The sequence below is a fragment of the Sapajus apella genome, unplaced genomic scaffold (assembly GCF_009761245.1).
Source record: "Sapajus apella isolate SASKATOON/1434 unplaced genomic scaffold, GSC_monkey_1.0 scaffold39, whole genome shotgun sequence".
In the NCBI taxonomy this organism is placed as follows: domain Eukaryota; kingdom Metazoa; phylum Chordata; class Mammalia; order Primates; family Cebidae; genus Sapajus; species Sapajus apella.
Genome location: NW_022436979.1, coordinates 16,205,676 through 16,225,569, shown reverse-complemented (window position 1 = coordinate 16,225,569; position 19,894 = coordinate 16,205,676). Strand labels below are relative to the sequence as shown.

Below are 19,894 nucleotides of genomic sequence, written 5' to 3'. Positions count from 1 at the left end.
TTAAATGGATAAATCACATGGCATACGAACTGGGTCTCAATAAAGCTGTGTTTCAGAACACTCTGTTATCAAATGAAGTATCGGTTAGGAAAACCCTGGCCAAAAGGGCAAGATAACTGAGAAAATATAGTCTGATAATATTTTTTTCTCATGTTCCTTAAAGTTACAGTTCATGTGCAAACACCTTTGGTACTACTGTACATGGAGAAATTCTCTGACTCTGCTTAGCAGTGCATAGAAATGCTCGTAAAATTAAAGGTCCAGAATGGTGTTACTTGAAGTCTGATTTGAGTGGCTTTTTTGCAGTTTAATTGGTGTCATCCCAAGCATTTATTATGATTTGTATTTAGCAATGCTTTAATAACGTTTACGCTTCATGAGAGATTTCTGGGCATTTTTCTATGTGTATAACACTGAAATTTCAGGTTATCTTCCACGCAGAAAAAAGAGCCTTCTGTGAGCAAAGAACGATATCAAGACTCCTACCCATTGCTAACTGTGAACAGAAGCAGAACTGTAGACTTTGCTCCTTTTTACCATTCTTTGGTGAACAACTGGTGGTTACTGCTCATCTTTTTTTTCAGAGCAAGAAAAAAAATGAGTATATTAGGGCCCAGAGAAATATAACAGGTGTTTTTTTTTTAATAGGTCTGTATCACTAACTATAATCTTCGAATGTAATGTTTGTGGTTAGAAATCAGTAGAATTTTTGCTGTGTAAAGGCACAGCAACTCAAAGGTTAATGCATTAGAGAATGATTTTAACTGGGGGCTCAGTAATCTGGAGAAAATCATTAACGACCCCACTGGAAGAAAATTTAACATATGTACCTTTGATTTTTAAAAACTGGGATATGAAAAATCATGTCACATTTATTCTATCATGAATCAGCTAAGGATTCTCAATTCTGCTTACTTCTCTATCCCAACAGGGCCTCATGATCTCCCAGTTATGACTAGTTTTCTAACAGGTTGTCTGAATTCACTTCTAAAATTCCTAGTAATTTGCCAAGGTTTTTTAACCTTATGTATGCCAGTTACTTTTCTTCCACTCCTTTCTATGCAGACATTTCTCTCTGAACATGCTGCTCTTAGTACGACTAATATGAAGAGTGATAGTATGTAATGCAAACAGTGTAAATATCCAAATGATAGTTACTAGCCATGGGGTCTTTAACTAATGTTTGTTTGTTTAATGAAAACTAGTAAAATTTAAACTTGAGTTTCTTACTAGCCACCTTTCAAGTGCTCAACAGCCATGTGTGTCTAGTGGCCACTAAACTGGACAGTGTAGAAACAGAGTATTTCCAACATGAAATGGGACATGTTATGGCATTACCTAGACCCTTACTACTCTCAGTGTGATCTGAGAAGCGCAGCAGCATCACCTGAGAGCTTGCTGGAAATTCGAATCTCAGTTCTCATTTCAGATCTGTTAAATCAGAATATGCATTTTAACAAGGTCCCCAGGCGATTCCTAGGCACAGGAATGCTTGGAAAGCACAACTCTGGACCTCCTTTCATGTTCTGGAAGGCCACTGAAACAATCTTTTTTTTCTTTTTTTTTTCAGACAGAGTCTCGCTCTGTCGTCCAGGCTGGAGTGCCGTGGCGCCACCTCAGATCACTGCAACCTCTGCCTCCCAGGTTCAAGCAATTCCTTTGCCTCAGCCTCCCAAGTAGCTGGGACTACAGGCACGCACCACCATGTCTGGTTAATTTTTGTATTTTTAGTAGAGACGGGGTTTCACCATCTTGGGCAGGCTGGTCTTGAACTCCTGACCTCATGATCTGCCCACCTCCCAAAGTGCTGGGAATATGGGCGTGAGCCACCACTCCAGGCCACAATCTTTCAAAAACATAAATGTGATTCCCTTTCACTCCTATGCTTAAATCTCTTCAATTTCTTGTCTATTTTTACTTCTTAAAAAACCTGACAGAACAGTATAGTATAAGAGTCCTTGTATGTATACCTTCAGGTGAGCCATCTCTCTAAGCCTCAGATTCCCTATTTGTTAAAAGAAGAAACCTCCTAAGGTTGTTGTGGAAATTAAATGAGGTAATTCATACAGCTTCTAGAACAATGCCTGGCACATTAAGCACTGCACATGCACCATGCTAGATATTTCATGTTTCTTCCTTGCTGCTCCTCAGATGACCTCATCTCACGGTGATTTTTTTTTTCTAGCCATTGGCATTAGTTGAACAAACCTCCAGTTCAGGCATCATGTGCTACATCAAGTCTTTCCCCAACATCTTCAGCAAAATGTAGGTACCTTCTTTCTTTTCTATTTTTTTTTTTTGCTAATCAAACTGGTATGAAACCAGGTACTGTGAAAACTGTGTTTTTATGCATGTCCTTATCACTTCCCTATAAGCTTCTAGAATGAAGAGCTAATCAGACCTCTGATATCTATCAGAATGGCCAGGAAAATGTTAACCTAAAAACAGTTACTGAAAACGCATTAAGTAGCAGAGTAAATTTAAGTTCATTTTAAAAAATACTGGGCTGGCACAGTGGTGTCTCATTCCTGTCATCCCAGCACTTTGTGAGGCTGAGGAAAGAGGACAGCTTGAGCCTAGGAGTTTGAGACCAGTCTGGGAAACACAGGGAGATCTTGTCTCTACAAAAAATTAAAAAAAAAAATTAGTTGGGCATGGTGGCATGTGCCTGTAGTCCCAGTTACCAGGGAGGCTGGGATGGGAGGATTGCTTTACCCAGGAGGCAGAGGCTGCAGTGAGTCATGACTATGCCACTGCACTCCAGCCTGTGAGACAGAGTGAGATCCTGTCTTGAAAACATAAAAATATAAAAAATAAATAAACACTAATACTTAGATCTGATAAGGACTTTATAGGTATGGCATGAAAGCCAGCAATTTAAAGAAAGAAACAGAGTGAGACCCTGTCCCAAAATATATATATATAAAATAAATAAAAACGAATACTTAGATTGAATAAGGACTTTACAGGTATGGCATGAAAGCCAGAAGTTTAAATAAATAAAATAATACATCTGACTACTTTAAAAATTCTGTATGAAATATGGTAAACATAACTATGACCAAAGTTAGTAATAAATTGGAAAAGTATGTAACATATGTGATAAAATATTCATATCCTTAGTTGAAAATAACTTTTTTAAATCAAAAAGAAAGGAGAATAGCCCCAATAGAAAAATGGAGGCTATTCACACACAAAAAGAGAAATACAAATGACCAATAAATGTATGCGATTTAATAAAAGCGCTACTAGTGATAAATCAAAATAACAATACAATTTTTTAACTGACAAAAGTTAAAAATATTCATAAGAAAATATATATAGATAGAGGCAATGACTAGCATTGTTGGTTATGTAAAATGACAGTTGCCATGGTTTTCAAAATTTAAAACATGCCTACACTTCGGTACAGCAAACATCCTTCAAATAATTCATACCAATAAAAAAGTGGATCAAATGAACACATACACACACATCAGCACACACAGACACAGGCATAAGAGAATAAGTCACTGCATTTTGGGAAACTAGCCACTAAATCAAATTATACTGATGATGCATAATGAATGAATGATATGTGAGAAAAGGCTAGTATAAAATACATTTTAAAATATGGACCTCTAGCTATATATGTACACGGGAAAATATGGACAGATATACACCAAGAAGTTGACACATGCATTGTGGATTACAATTAATTTTCACTTTTTAAGGTCTTGCTTTAGCCTCTGCAATTTTGGTGAAACAGAAAACAAACAACAAAGCCTGCCTACCTCCCTCCCTCCCTTCCTTCCTCTCTTTCAGGAGCTGTTCACCTTGTTTATCCAGAGATAACTTTACCTTAGAAAAGACACATATTAAATCTACATTCTCTCAAGTTCTCATTATCTCACTGGAAGGTAAGAAAGAAAATTCTACGAAACAATTCCTGAAGCTTTTTTTGTTTTCTTATTTATGTCTTGGGCTTTTACTTTATAATAAAAGTCGACATAAGAGAAGGAAGTTCTAAGGGAATAAAAAAAATTTAAGGATGGCTGCCTTTCCGCTAAAGGTTGCAAGGTCAATCTCGTGATGACATTGGTCTCCCCATTGATTCTGGGGTTTATCAGACTGATCTGGCTGGATGGGCAAGTGTCCCTTTCTCCCTCTCTGCTTTACAAGCACACTTAATAGAAAAGGACAACCTTCCCTGAGAGAAGTGTCCTGTGCTATTTTTCAAGGGTAAGGGCAACATCTTTAATCAAAAAAGATTTACCATGCAAACTGATGAGGGGATGAAATTTTTTTTAACTGATTAAAAATAAAATCATTGTGTTAGTGTGTTAGTCCTTTAAATGTGGGAAGACTAATGAAAATTCAAATCATACATGTGCTTAATTAAAGCGATAAAAGTATGAGACAATTTTTTGAAGATAAAAGTAACTTCTTGCTAGATAACACTGGGCTTATACCTTCTTAGTTCCTAGCACAATAAATAGGTCAAAACAAATGTTCAATAAATATCTGTTGAACTGAAAAGCCTACCTGAGTATATTTTAACTAGATAATTTGCATGTTGCCATGTGTGGGGAAATAAAAGCAAAGGGAAAGGTTTCTGACCATGGTACTAGTAGGAATAAAGCAGATTGCTAATTACCAAAAAGTAAAGCCAGGCAATATGAAAAAAACATTTTTTTGGGTTTTTACTTAGAAGTCTGATAGTTTATATTCACTAATGGATCCTTAAAAAGAGTACAAGTCTCACAGGTAAGAGTGACTGATCTCATATTAAAATGCTATTTTTTCCTGCTAGTCACACCATGAAAATAAAATTAAATGGCATCAGAATTGATATTCAAAATATTTAACAACTGGAAGTACACAGGCACTTATCCATCAGAAAGGATGCCTGAGCAGTCAACCTGATACTGAATTCCAGCCCTGCAAATTCATCTACGTGGTATGCACCACAGTAAAAAAAATCCCCAACAAACACATATTCTTTTTTATTTTTAAGTCCCAGGGTACATGTGCAGGATATGCAGATTAGTTACACAGGTAAATGTATGCCATGGTGGTTTTGCTGTACCTATCAACCAATCACCTAGGTATTAAGCCCAGCATGCATGAGCTGTTTTTACCTAATGTTCTCCCTCTCCACAGCCCACCCCATGACAGGCCCCAGTGTGTCTTATTCCACTCTCTGTGCCCACGTGTTCTCACTGCTCAGCTCAAATACATATTTTTAATTTATTACATGCCATTTATGACCGGTCAATTTCAGAACTATTTAAAATTCTTTAGCAGCACACTTCTGTCAGGTACAAATAATGTGTACAGCTAACTAGAAGAGAATCTCTTGATGGCTGATACATTTTCTAACTGAATACTAGAAATCTGTCTCTGGAATACTGATTTTTGATGTGAAATTACTCATTTACCTTCAGTGTTATGAAGCAACAGCAGTATTGTTTCACTAGGATGTGATCTTGGTCAAGGGATAACTCCTTCAGTATCTGGTTTGACCATTTTTATAAGGAGAAAGTTAACTTAGATTAAAAAATGACAGAAAGGTTCATTTTGCTTTTACCTCTGACTGATTGGTAGAGACCATCAGAGGCACTATATGAAGCACTCTGATGAAGATAAGGAACATGCATCTGGTTAAGGAGAGAAAGTGCTATGAGTCAATAGTGATGTCTTCCATGGTCAAATAATTGGAAAAAATACTGCATAATATGTCAAGTAGCTGCCATCCCTGATTCAATTGTCTCTAAAGTTCTTTCATGCCCTACAATTCTGTCTTCCCATTAAATACTGACTCAAAATGGTTATTTCACTTTTCAAAGTGCATAATTATACCACAGGAGTATTTTAGCCAATGGAAGATACTGGTACACTGCAGAAGCATCATACTATTCTATAGACAGCTCTGCAATACTCTTATTCAGTTATAGAATTTCATGGGGCATCACAAATTGCTTTGTAAACTTGAGGATGCATCACTGGCTATTGCTCTTGGTGGATAAACCACAAAGCCTGTGATTTATCTCAGTGGACACCATTAGCATTTCAATGTGGTAGGCCTTTCCCCACACTTAGAGGAAGATCATAACAAAATGTGGTCATTTCTGGCATTTTAAAAAGCAATTTCCGGCAGTTTGAATGCTCAAATATGTTATGAAATGGTTAAATAAAAGCAATATTTACAACTTCTATTAGTAGCTTCCATTATTTGAGCTACTATCAAGTGAAAAACATGATCAATACTACATCACAAGAGAAGAAAAATCCACATATATGAATGAGTCTATAATCCATTCATTGCTTTATGGATGCCCAGTTCTCTGGAGAGTGTTCCTGAGTGCAAGATGATGGCCCTGAGTGATGAGTTTTACATTTAGATGGCTGAGTGAGCTGAGAGACTTGTAATATCACAAATAGTGGAGAGCTCCCTATTGGGTACGCATTGAAGGAAATTCCTGCACAGTGTTCATTACTGTAAGCACATGAATTATTTTGTGTACATGAAATGTCACAGAGCTCTCCATGTTTCACAAGGGATAAGTCAAGCATAAATGTACACTATAGTTTTTGTCCAAGAATATACCTCACTGTTTATGAAAATGAACTACCCACAAAACCTGCTTTTCTATGTATCTACATATGCTGAAAATTACTGAAAATACTCTGTGATTTATATTACCAAACTCGTCCCCACCAAATATAACCTCATAATACACTTCTAGACCAAACAAATAAATACAAGTAACAAAACAATGTAACATCCTGATTTGCAGACAACATAATTTTAAGAACTTGTTCTTACCTATAAAATAAGATAGGAGTATTGCCAGGAGCACCGAGACCCCTACGGCACACAGTGCAGTACATTTCCAGCTACAGTACTTTGAAGACTTCTTGAATTTAAAAGCACTTCTTGATAGGGTGTTTCTAGGCAGTGGCCGAGTCGGCGGCGAATAAACAGAGCCAGATGCCATTGTGTATCCTGGGGTTGCAGTACTGAACAGCGGCGTTGTCCCTGTTCCTGTTTTGAATAGGAAATGCCTGTGGAAAAGGAGAATATCATTAAAAGATACAAATATGTTACAATATGTGAGACAGAGACAGCGACGCATTAGCTCTGTCTCTTTTGCTCTCTCTCTCCTTTTTTTTTTTTTTTTAAGAATTTATCCTATATAATCTAAAAAATTGAAAATTAAGGAAATGTTTTAATCAAAGAACCTAACTTGCAAAAATGACTCCAATGAAAGAGACTGATTTTTAATGCATATAGCAGAATTTATACATAAAAATGATCACTGTTCCTTCAAGTAGACATCTTGAGAGACTATAAAGATTTTCTAATCATACTATTTCCTGAACAAAACCATTTCAGAATGTCCCTTGATGAATTACCCTAAGAGCAGTTTCACGGTTAGCAAAAGAAACCCAGTCTTGTTGCTTTATAGCTACATAGCATTTACTACTCATGAGACTATACACTCATACAAACATGAGTATGCACGATCACGCTGATCTTCTGCAGACTGATTTATTTTCTGCATGTCCATAGAAACACTGGCATCCTGGCCTGCTTCTTTGCTCATGAGTACTACAACACCAAGTTTGGCTACAGGCAGCTGGTCAGTTCTTAAACGATGGAAACTATTTTATTGTTAACTTATGTCAAACATAATCAGGAGTGTGAACCTGTTGCGGGTAGGGAGAGGGAAGGAGTCACGGAACACCTTCTAACACCAAACCTAAATAAACGAGGGGTCAGTGAAGCAGATTTTGGATCAAATATAGAAACGTTCCCTAGCAACTGAGCCATAAAACAGGGAGCAAACTGCTTCTAAAAGTTGTATGCACTCCTCCTTGACAATGTTTAAGCAGAAATTGTGTGGTCACATGACAAGAGCACTGTAGAAGGAATTCTTCAGGAAAGATAACTAATTTTAAGATTCCTTTCAACACTGTAAGTCTCCAAATTTTAAAAAAGCACCATGTGTTTCATGGTTTACATTTACTATTATGCTGGTAACGTACAGTATCTTCAGTATGTGTCCCAACACTTATTATGATGTTCCTAACACATCTGATGAAGTCAACAGATGTGTTAAGGCCCCTGTACTTTCATATTCCGAAGGTACAGGCATCTTTTTTTTTTTTTAAAAAAAGATGGGGTCTCGCTATGTTGCCCAGGCTGGAGTACAGTGGCTATTCACAGGCGCAATCCCACTACTCATCAGCATGGGAGTTTTGACCTGCTCCGCTTACGACCTAGGCTGGTTCACCCCTCCTTAGGCAACCTGGTGGTCCCCCACTCCCAGGAGGTCACCAGATTGATGCCGAACTTAGTGCGGACACCCGATCGGCATAGCGCACTACAGCCCAGAACTCCTGGACTTAAGCGATCCTCCAGCCTCAGCCTCCCGAGTAGCTGTGACTACAGGCACGCGCCACCATGCCCAGCAGGGGTCTTTTAATACGGTACAGTCTTTATACAAGGTTATTTTAGATAATACATAGCTAAATGCTTTTAATTTTAATACTCATGTACTTATTTTATTGTATATTAGAAAAATACTGAATATATCAAACAAATTAAGAGGTTAACAGGACAGAACTGGGAAGGCAGACTGCCAAGGTTCAAATTCCACTTAACCACTTACTAGGTGTGGTCCTTGGACGAGTTACTGAAACTCAGTTTCGGTTTTTTAATCTATAAAATGGGGTTGCCAATGGTATCTACCTCACAGGTTATTATGAAACTTAAATGAGTTAATATTTAAAGTAAAGTGCTTGGAATGTACCAAGCATCATATCTGATTAGTAAAAAAGGGTCACACTCATTATTTTATGTATATTATTGCTTAGAAAATGCTGAATAGGTATTTAAAAGTTATAAAGAATCAATCTCCAGAAAAGTATTAAGTGAAAAATAGTGAAGTTAGTCTACAGATATCATGAAAGTTGGCCTAATGGCCGGGCCTGATAGCTCACACCTGTAATCCCAGCACTTTGGGAAGCTGAGGCAGGTGAATCATGAGGTCAGGAGTTCGAGACTAGCCTGGCCAAGATGGTGAAACCCGGCCTCTGCTAAAAGTACAAAAATTATCTGGGCATGGTGGCAGGCACCTGTAATCCCGGCTACTCTGGAGGCTGAGGCAGAGAATTGCTTGAATCCGGGAGGTAGAGGTTGCAGTGAGCTGAGATCGCGCCACTGCATTCCAGCCTGGGCGACAGAGCAAGACTCTGTTTAAAAAAAAAAGAAAAAGGAAAAGAGAAAATAAAAGAAAGTTGGCCTAATACAGGTAGGTATAGAGGAAAGAATTCTGGATTAAAAATCAGATCTTGGTTTAAGTCCCTGGTCTATCATTTCCTAATAAACTGGTCCTAGGAAGCCTCAGTTTTTTTTTCTGGATCTATTAAAAAAAATGGCATTAAGGAGTTACTTGCTTTAATAGGGTTGCAAACCAGCTAATGTATCTAAAAAATGCGTTGTCAACCACAAAATTAGAACAGATGCAAATGATGAGTTGCCACTTGTAGAAATTATACTAGCGACTGTATTATGAACCCATTTCCTCCTACTGAACTACTTTAAAAAACTAATTTGAAAGTTGATAGCCTGAATTAGGTGGTATGTTGGAGTTAGCATTAGTACCTCCTACCATATTCATATTCAGCATGGTTACTAAGCGCTCTGAAACTACACTGTCTGAGTTCAAATCCAGACTTCACCTATAAACAGCTGCATGATGTTGGGTAAGTTACTCAAGTTTTGTGTCCCGGTTTTATCATCTGTAAAAAGGGCATAATAACAGTTACCTACGCTTTATAGGCATTTTCCAAGGATTAAATGAAGTAATAAAGTGTTTACGTTCGTATCTAGCACAAGGTAAGTGCTCAGTATTAGCTATTTATTATTTTGCTCAAAATCACATATCACAGTCTATATTCAAAAGACCAAAAAGTAAAATTTGAAGATTTTAAATGCCAATTCAAAATGTAACATCATCAAAACAAATGCGTAGAAAATTAATTCCCTGGTTTACAAATTTGATACTGGTGATTCTACACATGGGCATATGGTCTGGATGAGAAGACGGACTACGTCATTGAGATCAGACATCAGCAAACTTTTGTTGTAAAGGACCATAGAGTAAATATTTGAGGCTTTTCCAGCAGTATCGTTGAACTCTGCCGTTACTTCGTGAAAGCAGCCATAGACTATGCATACATGTTTAACTCTGGCTCTGTTCCAATAATACTTTTTTGTAGACATTGACATTTTAACTTTATAGAATTTTCCCATGTCATGAAATCTTCTTTCCTTTTCATGTTGTCAATTATTTAAAGATGTGAAAACCATTCTTTGCTCAGAAGTAAGTACAAACACAAGTTAACAGGGCTGAATCTGGCCTGTGAGTCATGTTGGCCCTGAACTAGATTCTCACTGTTTTCAGGATTATATATGAAGAGTGAGCAGGAGGCTCAGCAGCCCATAGAAGCAGACTATTCCCTCAACACCACTCGAGAGGATTTAAAAAACAGCCCAAAGGATGCAAAAGTATGCCTCCTAGAGAAGGTTGGACAGATCCATGTAATTGGACAGAGATCCTATTATTATCTTCCTGGAAATTCCACCCAAAAAAGTCCTGGCAAACCCTGGAGTATGCATTTCACAGGGCCAAATGATCATCTTTGCCAAGTCTGGGAGAAGAACTGACATTTCCTATGACTGTGGGACAATTTGCTTACTTTACTGAAGTGGCCCTCAACCTTTTTGGCACCAGAGACCAGTTTTGTGGAAGACAATATTTTCCTGGACCAGGAATAGGGTGGTTTTGGGGTGAAACTGTGCCACCTCAGATCATCAAGCATTAGATTCTTGTAAGGATTGCACAACCTAGATCCCTTGCATGCACGGTTCACAGCAAGTTTGCACTCCTATGAGAATCTAAAGCCACCACTGATGTGACAAGAGGCAGAGCTCAGGCAGTAATGCTCCCTCGCCCCACTGCCACTCACCTCCTGCTGTGTGGCTCAGTTCCCAACAGACCAAGGATCCGTACTGGTCCACGGCCCAGTGATTAGGGACCCCTGCTACAAGTGTGGGCTTTGGCATCAGCTCAGTTTTGGATGACTCCTCCTGGTATCACTGATGGACCTGAGCTAGATCGTCCATTCTGTCGGCTTCATTAACAACAACAATGATAACTGCCATTGCCTGAGTACTTACTGTATTGTTATTTCATGACAATTTTCACCATGATGCAGTGAAGGATCCAACGACTCTTTGTGTTTTCAGCCTTCATCCTCCAAGTCTCAGCTCAGATGTTGCTACCTGACGACCCAATCCAAAGCCCTGTTCCCTCTACTCTCCATAATAGTACCTACCATGTTTTCTTCAAAGTGCTTTCTACAACCAGTTATTTATTTGTGTGGTGAATTGAGTTTCTGAAGTGCTACTGAAAGTATGTTTTTTCCTTCTTGACTTTTTCCTCTTTCTGTGTTTGCTCTGCCTCAATCCTCTCATTCTAGTTTTATTTCATGGCCTCCAGGAGAAATGAAATAAGATGGAAGAAGAAATAGTCTGCGTCTCTTACTGGTTTTCTAAAGCCCAGTCTGCTGAGTAAAAGAGAGGAGACTGGGGTATAACTAGCATACTGGGGAGAAAAGTCATGTGAGGAAAGAAAGGGCTTCCCTCCAGACGGGGAGAGTGTCCAGGCTGGGAGCAGGTGGAGAACCTGAGGGGACCCAGTGATAGCAGAGGAGGACCAGGGCCCAGGGAGAGAAGCTTGCCTTCTGCTGCGTGGGTGGCGTCCTGGGGAAGTGGCAAGACTCCAGGGAAGTCTGGGGTGCTTTCTACTGCCTCCATGCTATGCTTGAGGGGACAGAAGCAGCAGAGAGAGCTACCTGGCAAAGCTGTGTGTACAGAAACATGCAACACTCAGGTAGCGACAGGTATGCAGGTCCATGGCCAATGACGGAGGCCCTTACCTTAGTCTCTGGTCCCAGGAAAACCCTCTGGGAGAAAGTAGAAATGGTGAGGCTTTGGGATATACCCAAAATAGTCAGAAAGAAACCAAATTTAGAAAATAAATATTCCCCTTAGACTACAAAAATATTTCATTTTATTAAAGGCTAGCAAGCAAGAAAGAGAAGAATGGCTGAAGATGTACTGTCTCAGGGACGAAGCCTCCCTGCATGCGACCTGGAGAAGCAGAGACTACATGGTATATCCAAAGGCCTGAGAGCAGAGGAAACCCTTGCCTTACTTCTCAGACAGAGAACAGGGGAGATAACCGGATCTCCAAGAGAAATAAATGCATGAAGCATCCAGGTGATGCAGTCAGGGAGCCTCACCGGGACTCCTGTGCCTGAGCATAATTTCTAAGAAGTATAATTTCTAAGTGCAAGAGTAGCACAGAGATGGCAGAGTGTGCCACTGGGCAAGCAGGGGCCTCACCGACAGGAACAAAGGTGACCCCGCAATATCATGAGGATTAGGAATAGACAAACAGCAAGAAAACCCGATGTCTTAGTAGAGAAGAGTCTAACACCAGAAGCTCCCTGCTGTGCTCAGAGCATCATAGAAGAGCTGGGGTAGGGGAGGGAGGGGCCCAAACTGCCTGAAGATTCTAGGAATGAGACTTAAAACATAAATATTTGTAAATGTTGTATTTCTAACATACTATACTGATGGACTATGAATGATATACTCACTGCACTAATCTATCATTTGTCTTCTCCCATTAGAATGTAAACTCTATGGCCTGGCGCAGCACTTTGGGAGGCCGAGGCAGGCAGATCATGAAGTCAGGAGTTCGAGACCAGCCTGGCCAACATGGTGAAACCTGTCTCTACTAAAAATACAAAAAATTAGCCAGGCATGGAGGTATGAGCCTATTATCCCTACTACTCTGGAGGCTGAGGCAGGAGAAGTGCTTGAACCCAGGAGGCAGAGGCTGTGGTGGGAGATCACGCTGCTGTACTCCAGTCTGGGTGACGGAGAAAGACTCCATCTCAAAAAAAAAAAAAAAAAAAAAAAAAAAAAACAGAATGTAAACTCTATGAAGTCCTATTCACCTTTGTATTAACAAGACTTAAAAAGTTCTTGGCATATTACAGGTGTACAATAAATATGTGTAAAATAAGTAAAATCGTGAGTATTATGAGATGAGGAAAAGTGAGACTCAAAAAGTACCTTCGCCAAGAAGCCACAGCTAATAAAAGAAGGAAATCATAAAATATATAAAATAGAAATAAACAAGGTTGGAAATCATAAAAACCAAAATGTATGCCTGGAATATGTGTTTTAGCTTTATTCAAAGTGCTCTGTTTCTCCATGGGAGACAGGATTTGAATTTGGGCCCATGGGACTCTGAAGATTATTCAACACTAAAAACACGTAAATATCTACTATGTGAGTGACAATAAATTTGACAAGATATACTGACTTCAAATCAGATATCTCTGTTTACATTTCCCAAATTTGAGACATCAATAGACCATGAGATCATCAATCTTGGCAATGGCTTGAGTTGCTATGAAATTCTTCTTTTTTTTTTTTTGAGACGGAGTTTCGCTCTTGTTTTCCAGGCTGGAGTGCAACGGCGTGATTTCGGCTCACTGCAACCTCTGCCTCCTGGGTTCAAGCAATTCTCCAACCTCAGCCTCCCAAGTAACTGGGATTACAGGCATGTGCCACCACATCCAGCTGATTTTTGTATTTTTAGTAGAGACGGGGATTCACTATGCTGGCCAGGCTGGTCTCGAACTCCTGACTAAGGTGATCTGCCTGCCTCAGACTCCCAAAGTGCTAGGATTATAGGCGTGAGCCACCACATCTGTCCAAAATTATTATTTTTCTTAAAGGAAAATGTAACTTTGAGATATTGTTCAAAACAAAGATATCATATTCTAAAATTACATCTTTGTGATTGTATATTTTTTGTTCTAAAATTACTCCAGCTGCTCAGGCTGGAGTACAGTGGTGTGAAGACAGCTCACTGCAGTCTCGACCTCCCAGCACCAGGTAATCCTCCTGCCTAGGCCTCCTGAGTAGCTTGGACTACAGCATGTGCACCACCACATCTGGCTAATATTTTAATTTCTTTGTAGAGATGGGGATCTCCCTTTGTTGTCCAGGCTGATCTCAATCTCCCAGCCTCCAGCAATCTTCTTGCCTTGGCCTCCCAAAGTTCTGGTATTACAGACATAAGCCACCATGCCTGGTCAGCCACTAACTTTAAATCTCAGAAGTACCCCTCCTCTGTACTCCCATTAGTCACAGAGGAGAGGTACTTTTCAGAGTTAAATCTGATTGTGTATATCGGATTGGGGCTTTGGTGATGTATGTACATAATAAATACAGAAATGTTATAAAACATGGGAAGAGAAGCCAAATCACCTTTGCACTATATTTTAAAACAATGAGGCAGGAGGATTGCTTGAGCCGAGGAGTTCGAGACCAGCCTGGGCAATACGGTGAGATCTTAGCTCTACTAAATTTTTTTTTTTTTTTTTTTTTTTTACAAATTAGCCTAAGATGGTGCCATGCACCTGTTGCCCCAGCTACTCAGGAGGCAGGAGGAATGCTTAACCCCAGAAGTTTGAGGCCGCGGTGAGCTGGGCAACACGGCAAGTCCCCGTTTCAAAGATCAATCAATCAATCAATCAAAAAATAAAATCACTGGTCTTCAATATTTTCAGATTACGGTCTAGTATATAAGTAAAGAATTAGAAAAGATTGTTTAAATTGATTATTCTGAAACTGCTTACAAACAAACAGTGTCATGTGCAGACTGATTCTTTCAGGTAAAATCAGGCCTCAAAATAGATATGTGAATATATACATGTAAAAATCTCTTACACATTACTATGGTCTATGTCAGCATATTTTCTATAGCAGAGGAATATGTGGTTTTGGATTTGGAGAACTCTGTTAGTTTTGGGGTTCAGAAAGGATACCTTCTTTTCAAGGGCAACAATGGCTCTTTCATTGCATTATATCAAACACTGCCAAAGTGTATTTTGTGATTAACGGATCTTTAAGCCCAGGACTTCTTTTTACCCGTTCTCAAGGTCCAACACAACGGTTACTTTATGTTTAGAACTCTACAAATATTTAACGAAGGAACGGAATACTGAAATTCAGCTATACGAAGAGTACACAGTGAATTTCCGCACGAGAAAATTAACATCAACTAATTCTCTATAAAGCACACATTTTTGTGTGTCATTAGTGTCTTCCCATCCTGTGACTCTGCCAAGTCATACAGCTTTGGGAATATGCTTCTCACATATAAAAAATTCTGCAAAAATTACTATCAAAAACATATGGTTTTGACCTGGCATCCACATGAGGTTTGTAGAATAAAGGCAGAAATTTTCTTTACTTCTCAGACCATATTTGGGAATGAAAAAAAAGTGAACCTGTGAGAATATTCCCTGTTGTATTCGGCAATAAAGTAGCAGCGGCAGCGGCTGCTTTTTAACACAGAGCACACCTTTTGTTCTGATGTTTCTAATGATGCCCTGCACGGAGCCTGCCTCCAGTTCCTCAGCTATTTGTGCCACTGTTTTCACTCTGATGATGAGCTAGAGAGACACACTTGAAGAGAGACTATCAGAGACTGAGATGAGGAAAATCAATTTCAAAGCCCAAAAGACAGCTGGTGCAGAAGGTCACTGAACACTCACAGTTGCTCTGTGGCTCTGGAATCTTCAGGGGGATTCTATTTAACAACAACAACAAGAAGGCAAGGGTGAAACTGTATTGCATCATCAACTTGTAATGCTATGGAGGAGCTAACACAGAAATGGGAAGGATGACTCTCTATGTTGAGCACGATTAATAGTTGTTCTTATGTCTTTCTTAAGTTGAAAGATTTGTTTCATTGTTGATCTGGGTTCAGGGTAACCTTTTCATGTTAGTGTCTACCTCCTATCTAGCTTCTACTTTTAACCCATTCCATGATGTATACCTCTGTGGGTCATAGTGCAAGTTTAAAATTAGTAAAGACACGGACTAACTTTCTTCATCTTTTTTGCTGTACCCATCCCTGCCTTCTAGGTCACTGTTTAGTAACTCTGTCCTCTAAGTCTCTCTACCTCCCAGACTTTGGGTAATTTGTAATTACTCTTCTTTCCTGCTCCCTAACCCCCACCCCCGTGGTCCACCTGTCAGGGAATCCTGCAGTCTTTCCTTTATAGCCTTTCTTTCTTTTTCTTTTTTCTTTTTTGCTGAGCAGAGAAGTTCTGTGTTCTTATGCCTCAACTTCTTTTAATCTGCTTAGCAGAGGCAAAGAAGAGGCAAAAATAACATTTCATTTCAAATTTTCTTTTACCTTCAAATGAAACATCATGTTTTAAATTCTGGACCTGCGCAGTATACCAAATCACCTCTCTCTGTCCAGTCAAAACTTCTGCCTCCAATCTCAGGCCACTTGCAATGGGGTCTTATAATCTGTTTTGCGCTCTCTCTTTTTTTTTTAACCCCATCTCTTGGCAGGCATGCTTTGTTCCTTAGTAGCTATTCACTTTTGATTGATTTTTGTCTTTCAAAATAATAACTGTAAAAGTTACCATCATAAGATGTTTAGTGGCAAGATAATCACATTATCAAGAAAATTTAAATGTGCTTTTCTATACCAGATGTAATATTAACAAATCAAAGCTCATTTTAGAAGACGCTAACAAAATTAAGTCGTAATACATAATTAAATTGTAAGCTTATAGGAGTCACTAGGAAAAAATGTGTTAATACTAGTTTTTTGTTCAGGGGATTAATATAATCATTTTTTCTCTAATATCAAGAATACTGTTTAATATTTTGGAAATTATAGGGACCCAATTGAAAAGCATCCCTGGAAAATGTGTTACAGCATTATTCAAAGTGGTTTGAGTCATTTCCTCAATGGGAGATTAGAACAGAAAATAAAAATTAAAAAGAAAGTGTGTAACTATTGAATGAAATAAATTCTGATTAACTTCATAAGTGGTTATCTTCATAGAAAATAGTATGTTTTCTTCAATGTTTTATATAGTGTTAAAAACATTTTTAGAGATTAATAAGCAAAGCAAATAATTAGAACAGAGAGAATGGAGTAGTTAGTGGAGTAGTGTCTGCCCCTGAGGCACTGCTGAAACTTTTATTAGTGACATACAGACATCTGGAAAAACACTTGTGCTATGGAGTAACATCTATTATAGCGTAAAAGCGGAAAGGCACTACTGCCTAGGAAATGTTGAAGCTTTCTTCCTCTTCCTATATTCTTTCTTGGGCAAAGAGAGTCATTTGCATTAAACTAAATATGACCTGATTAAATGTCTTGATGTCCTGCTTTCTACTGACATATGTAGGTAAATCAATACAAAGTAATCTAGAATATGAATTGCTTTCTTCAAATGGGATGTTTTGATTTCAAAGACAATGTGTCAATAAGAAAGACTATGTTTGGCCAAATTTACCACCTTTTCAGTATCCAAAGTTCTCACTTAAGAGCTGAGGAAATTTTAAGGTATAGGTTCCTCTTCCTTCTGGCAAAATATAACTTTCTGGATTTAAGAGGCTTATTAAAGGGCTCACAAGATTTCTTCAACATCAAACGACTTTTCCAAAATGACATTTTCAGATCTAAAGCAAATGAATCCCACACTTGTGGATTAAATTTACCTGGAAATATATGAGGGCTAAAATTAACTACTGAGTTCAAAATAGTTTTAGTCACTTGATGACACCAAGAGAATGGACTGTTTGCCTAGAGTTCATTTTAAGATACGATGCTTTAAAAGTACTGTTAAAATAGATAACACTTGTTATTGTGTGTTACCTTCCATATTGCCTATTACCACTCATTTAATCACTTGTGGTCTCTAAGTGGGCATTTATTTATTAAAAATCGCAGAAAGTAAGTCAGCCCAAAATATCTGTTAGTGTGTATTTGAAACAAATAATGTATCTAAAAGGTGATATTAGCTATTACCCATGCATTTTGAATGCTTAAAACCTGTTTTTATGATAATCTGGGATTTTCACTACCAAATTCTGAAGTTTAAGTTCTAAAGCCAACTGGATTATCTGTTAAATGTATATTTAGCAATGTGTTCAAAACTAATTAAAAGGCTGAAAAAATAGTTTATTTAAACAATGTGCTTTGGAGAATGATGAAAGGAAGAGGAAATTTCTGGCAGCTATTAAACAGAAAACTACAGAAAGCAAGCCCTTACAGAAAATTACTCATTCTTATTCAAGGTTGGGTTCCTGTTTGTTTTCCTTACATTCTGGCAACTGATTGTTAATAGACGTCCAGGGATATCTAGCACAATTACTCACTCTGCTCAAATGCCTATTTGGAAATAATTCTCCATCAGCCGAGGTTGCTGGCCCTCAGAAGCTCTGTATGATTCCTGAATTAAAAGACTGCAGAAGCTGCTGGGAATTTTCCGGGAGAAGCCCACCCACACGAGCATCTGCAGAAGCTTGCAAAAGGTATTCTGCAGTTACGTATCTTTTACATGAAAACAGTTCTACCAGACTGATATGGAAGCGCAGGTTTTGGTAGCGCTTGTGAAGTACTGTGGTAAAGGGTTAGAACACCGTGAGCAGAGATGCAACTAAGAGACCATTCCATACATTAAAGCGGTGGGTTTCAAACTCTAGCTTACATCACAGTAACCTGGGGGGCTTGTTAAAACAGTAGGTCTGGAGTGAAACCTCAGCAACTGATGGTGCTGCTCCAGGAAACACACTGCGAGAACCACTCCAGTAAGGTATTAGCATATTAGTTTCTTAGCTTAAGTTTAACTTTAATTCTTTCATCAAGGTTGTATAATGAATCAGAAAATCAAGACTCCTGCTTAGAAGGTCACTGCTGGTAGCTTACTTTGAGTCATCAATTTAGAACAAATAAATTATACAAGGCTCAATCCACTGGATCTCAGAGTCAAACGGCTTAAACATTTTTCATTGCTTTATGTCATCTCACTCTTTTTTACTTTCAACATTCCCCTTTTTTTATTCTTCCCTTTGAATTTCACCTGTTAGTTAGGTTTTCTCTAATCAGTTCCCTTATCCTTTCTAATGTCATTGCTGCTTCTAAGTATCTACCATGTTTATTGGCCTTTACTTCATCTCCAAATGAGATACCAGCATCTGTTTCCTATTGCATCTTCTTTATGTTCTATAGTATACATTTCCATTTGCTTTAAAACCACTCATCAGCATTCATCTTATTTCACAAGTCCCTTGGTTAAGGGGTTCTCTTTCCTTTTCTCTTGGAACTCAATACTTGGATTTCTGAGCCACATATAAGTCTAGTTGATAATTTACCTTGGGCATTTACAACTTCCCAAATGTTTCATTGATTTCTTCATAAAGAGAGTATGATTTCTCTACTAACCTTTCTTGCTGGGGCAGTTTTCATAAATTATTTTTTGCTCTAAAAACCTTGTTTCAATTTATTACCTGTATCAAAATTTCTACTAAAAAAAGAGCTACTTCTAATCATTCTCTTTACCTACTACCAGAGATTCTTCTGAAAAACTCAATTCTAAATGTAATGTGTAAACACACACACACACACATACACACACACACAAATATAATCTCTTTTCACGTTACATATCTGCTATCTTGAGAAGAAAAAGAAATACATATTTTTTTTTCTGCGAAACATGCCTTTTCCCTAGCTCTTCTTTTTTGAAATTGCTGAGGACAAATTAGTGACAATTAAGATGACGCTCCCAGTGCTGGCTGCAGTGGACGCTCTGACATACTCTCCATGAAGGCTGCAGCAAGGGGAGATTCGGATCTACGAAACAACATGAAGAAACTGAATTCTTACTGAGGTCCTGAGGGAGCAAAAAAACCAGTGCAACTGAAAAAATACTCCACATT

The 19,894-nt window shown here is 38.4% G+C and overlaps 1 protein-coding gene across 12 annotated transcripts in view; it reads right to left on the bottom strand.

Annotated features, from left to right (window-relative positions):
• The window catches only part of TENM3 (teneurin transmembrane protein 3), a 471,979-nt gene that overhangs the window by 156,623 nt on the left and 295,462 nt on the right, over nt 1-19,894 (bottom strand). For all 12 annotated transcript variants that reach the window (XM_032298890.1, XM_032298888.1, XM_032298892.1 and 9 more), the window contains one exon: nt 6,809-7,047. In XM_032298890.1, coding sequence (XP_032154781.1) covers nt 6,809-7,047 — 239 coding nt within the window. The remainder of the gene's footprint in view (nt 1-6,808; nt 7,048-19,894) is intronic.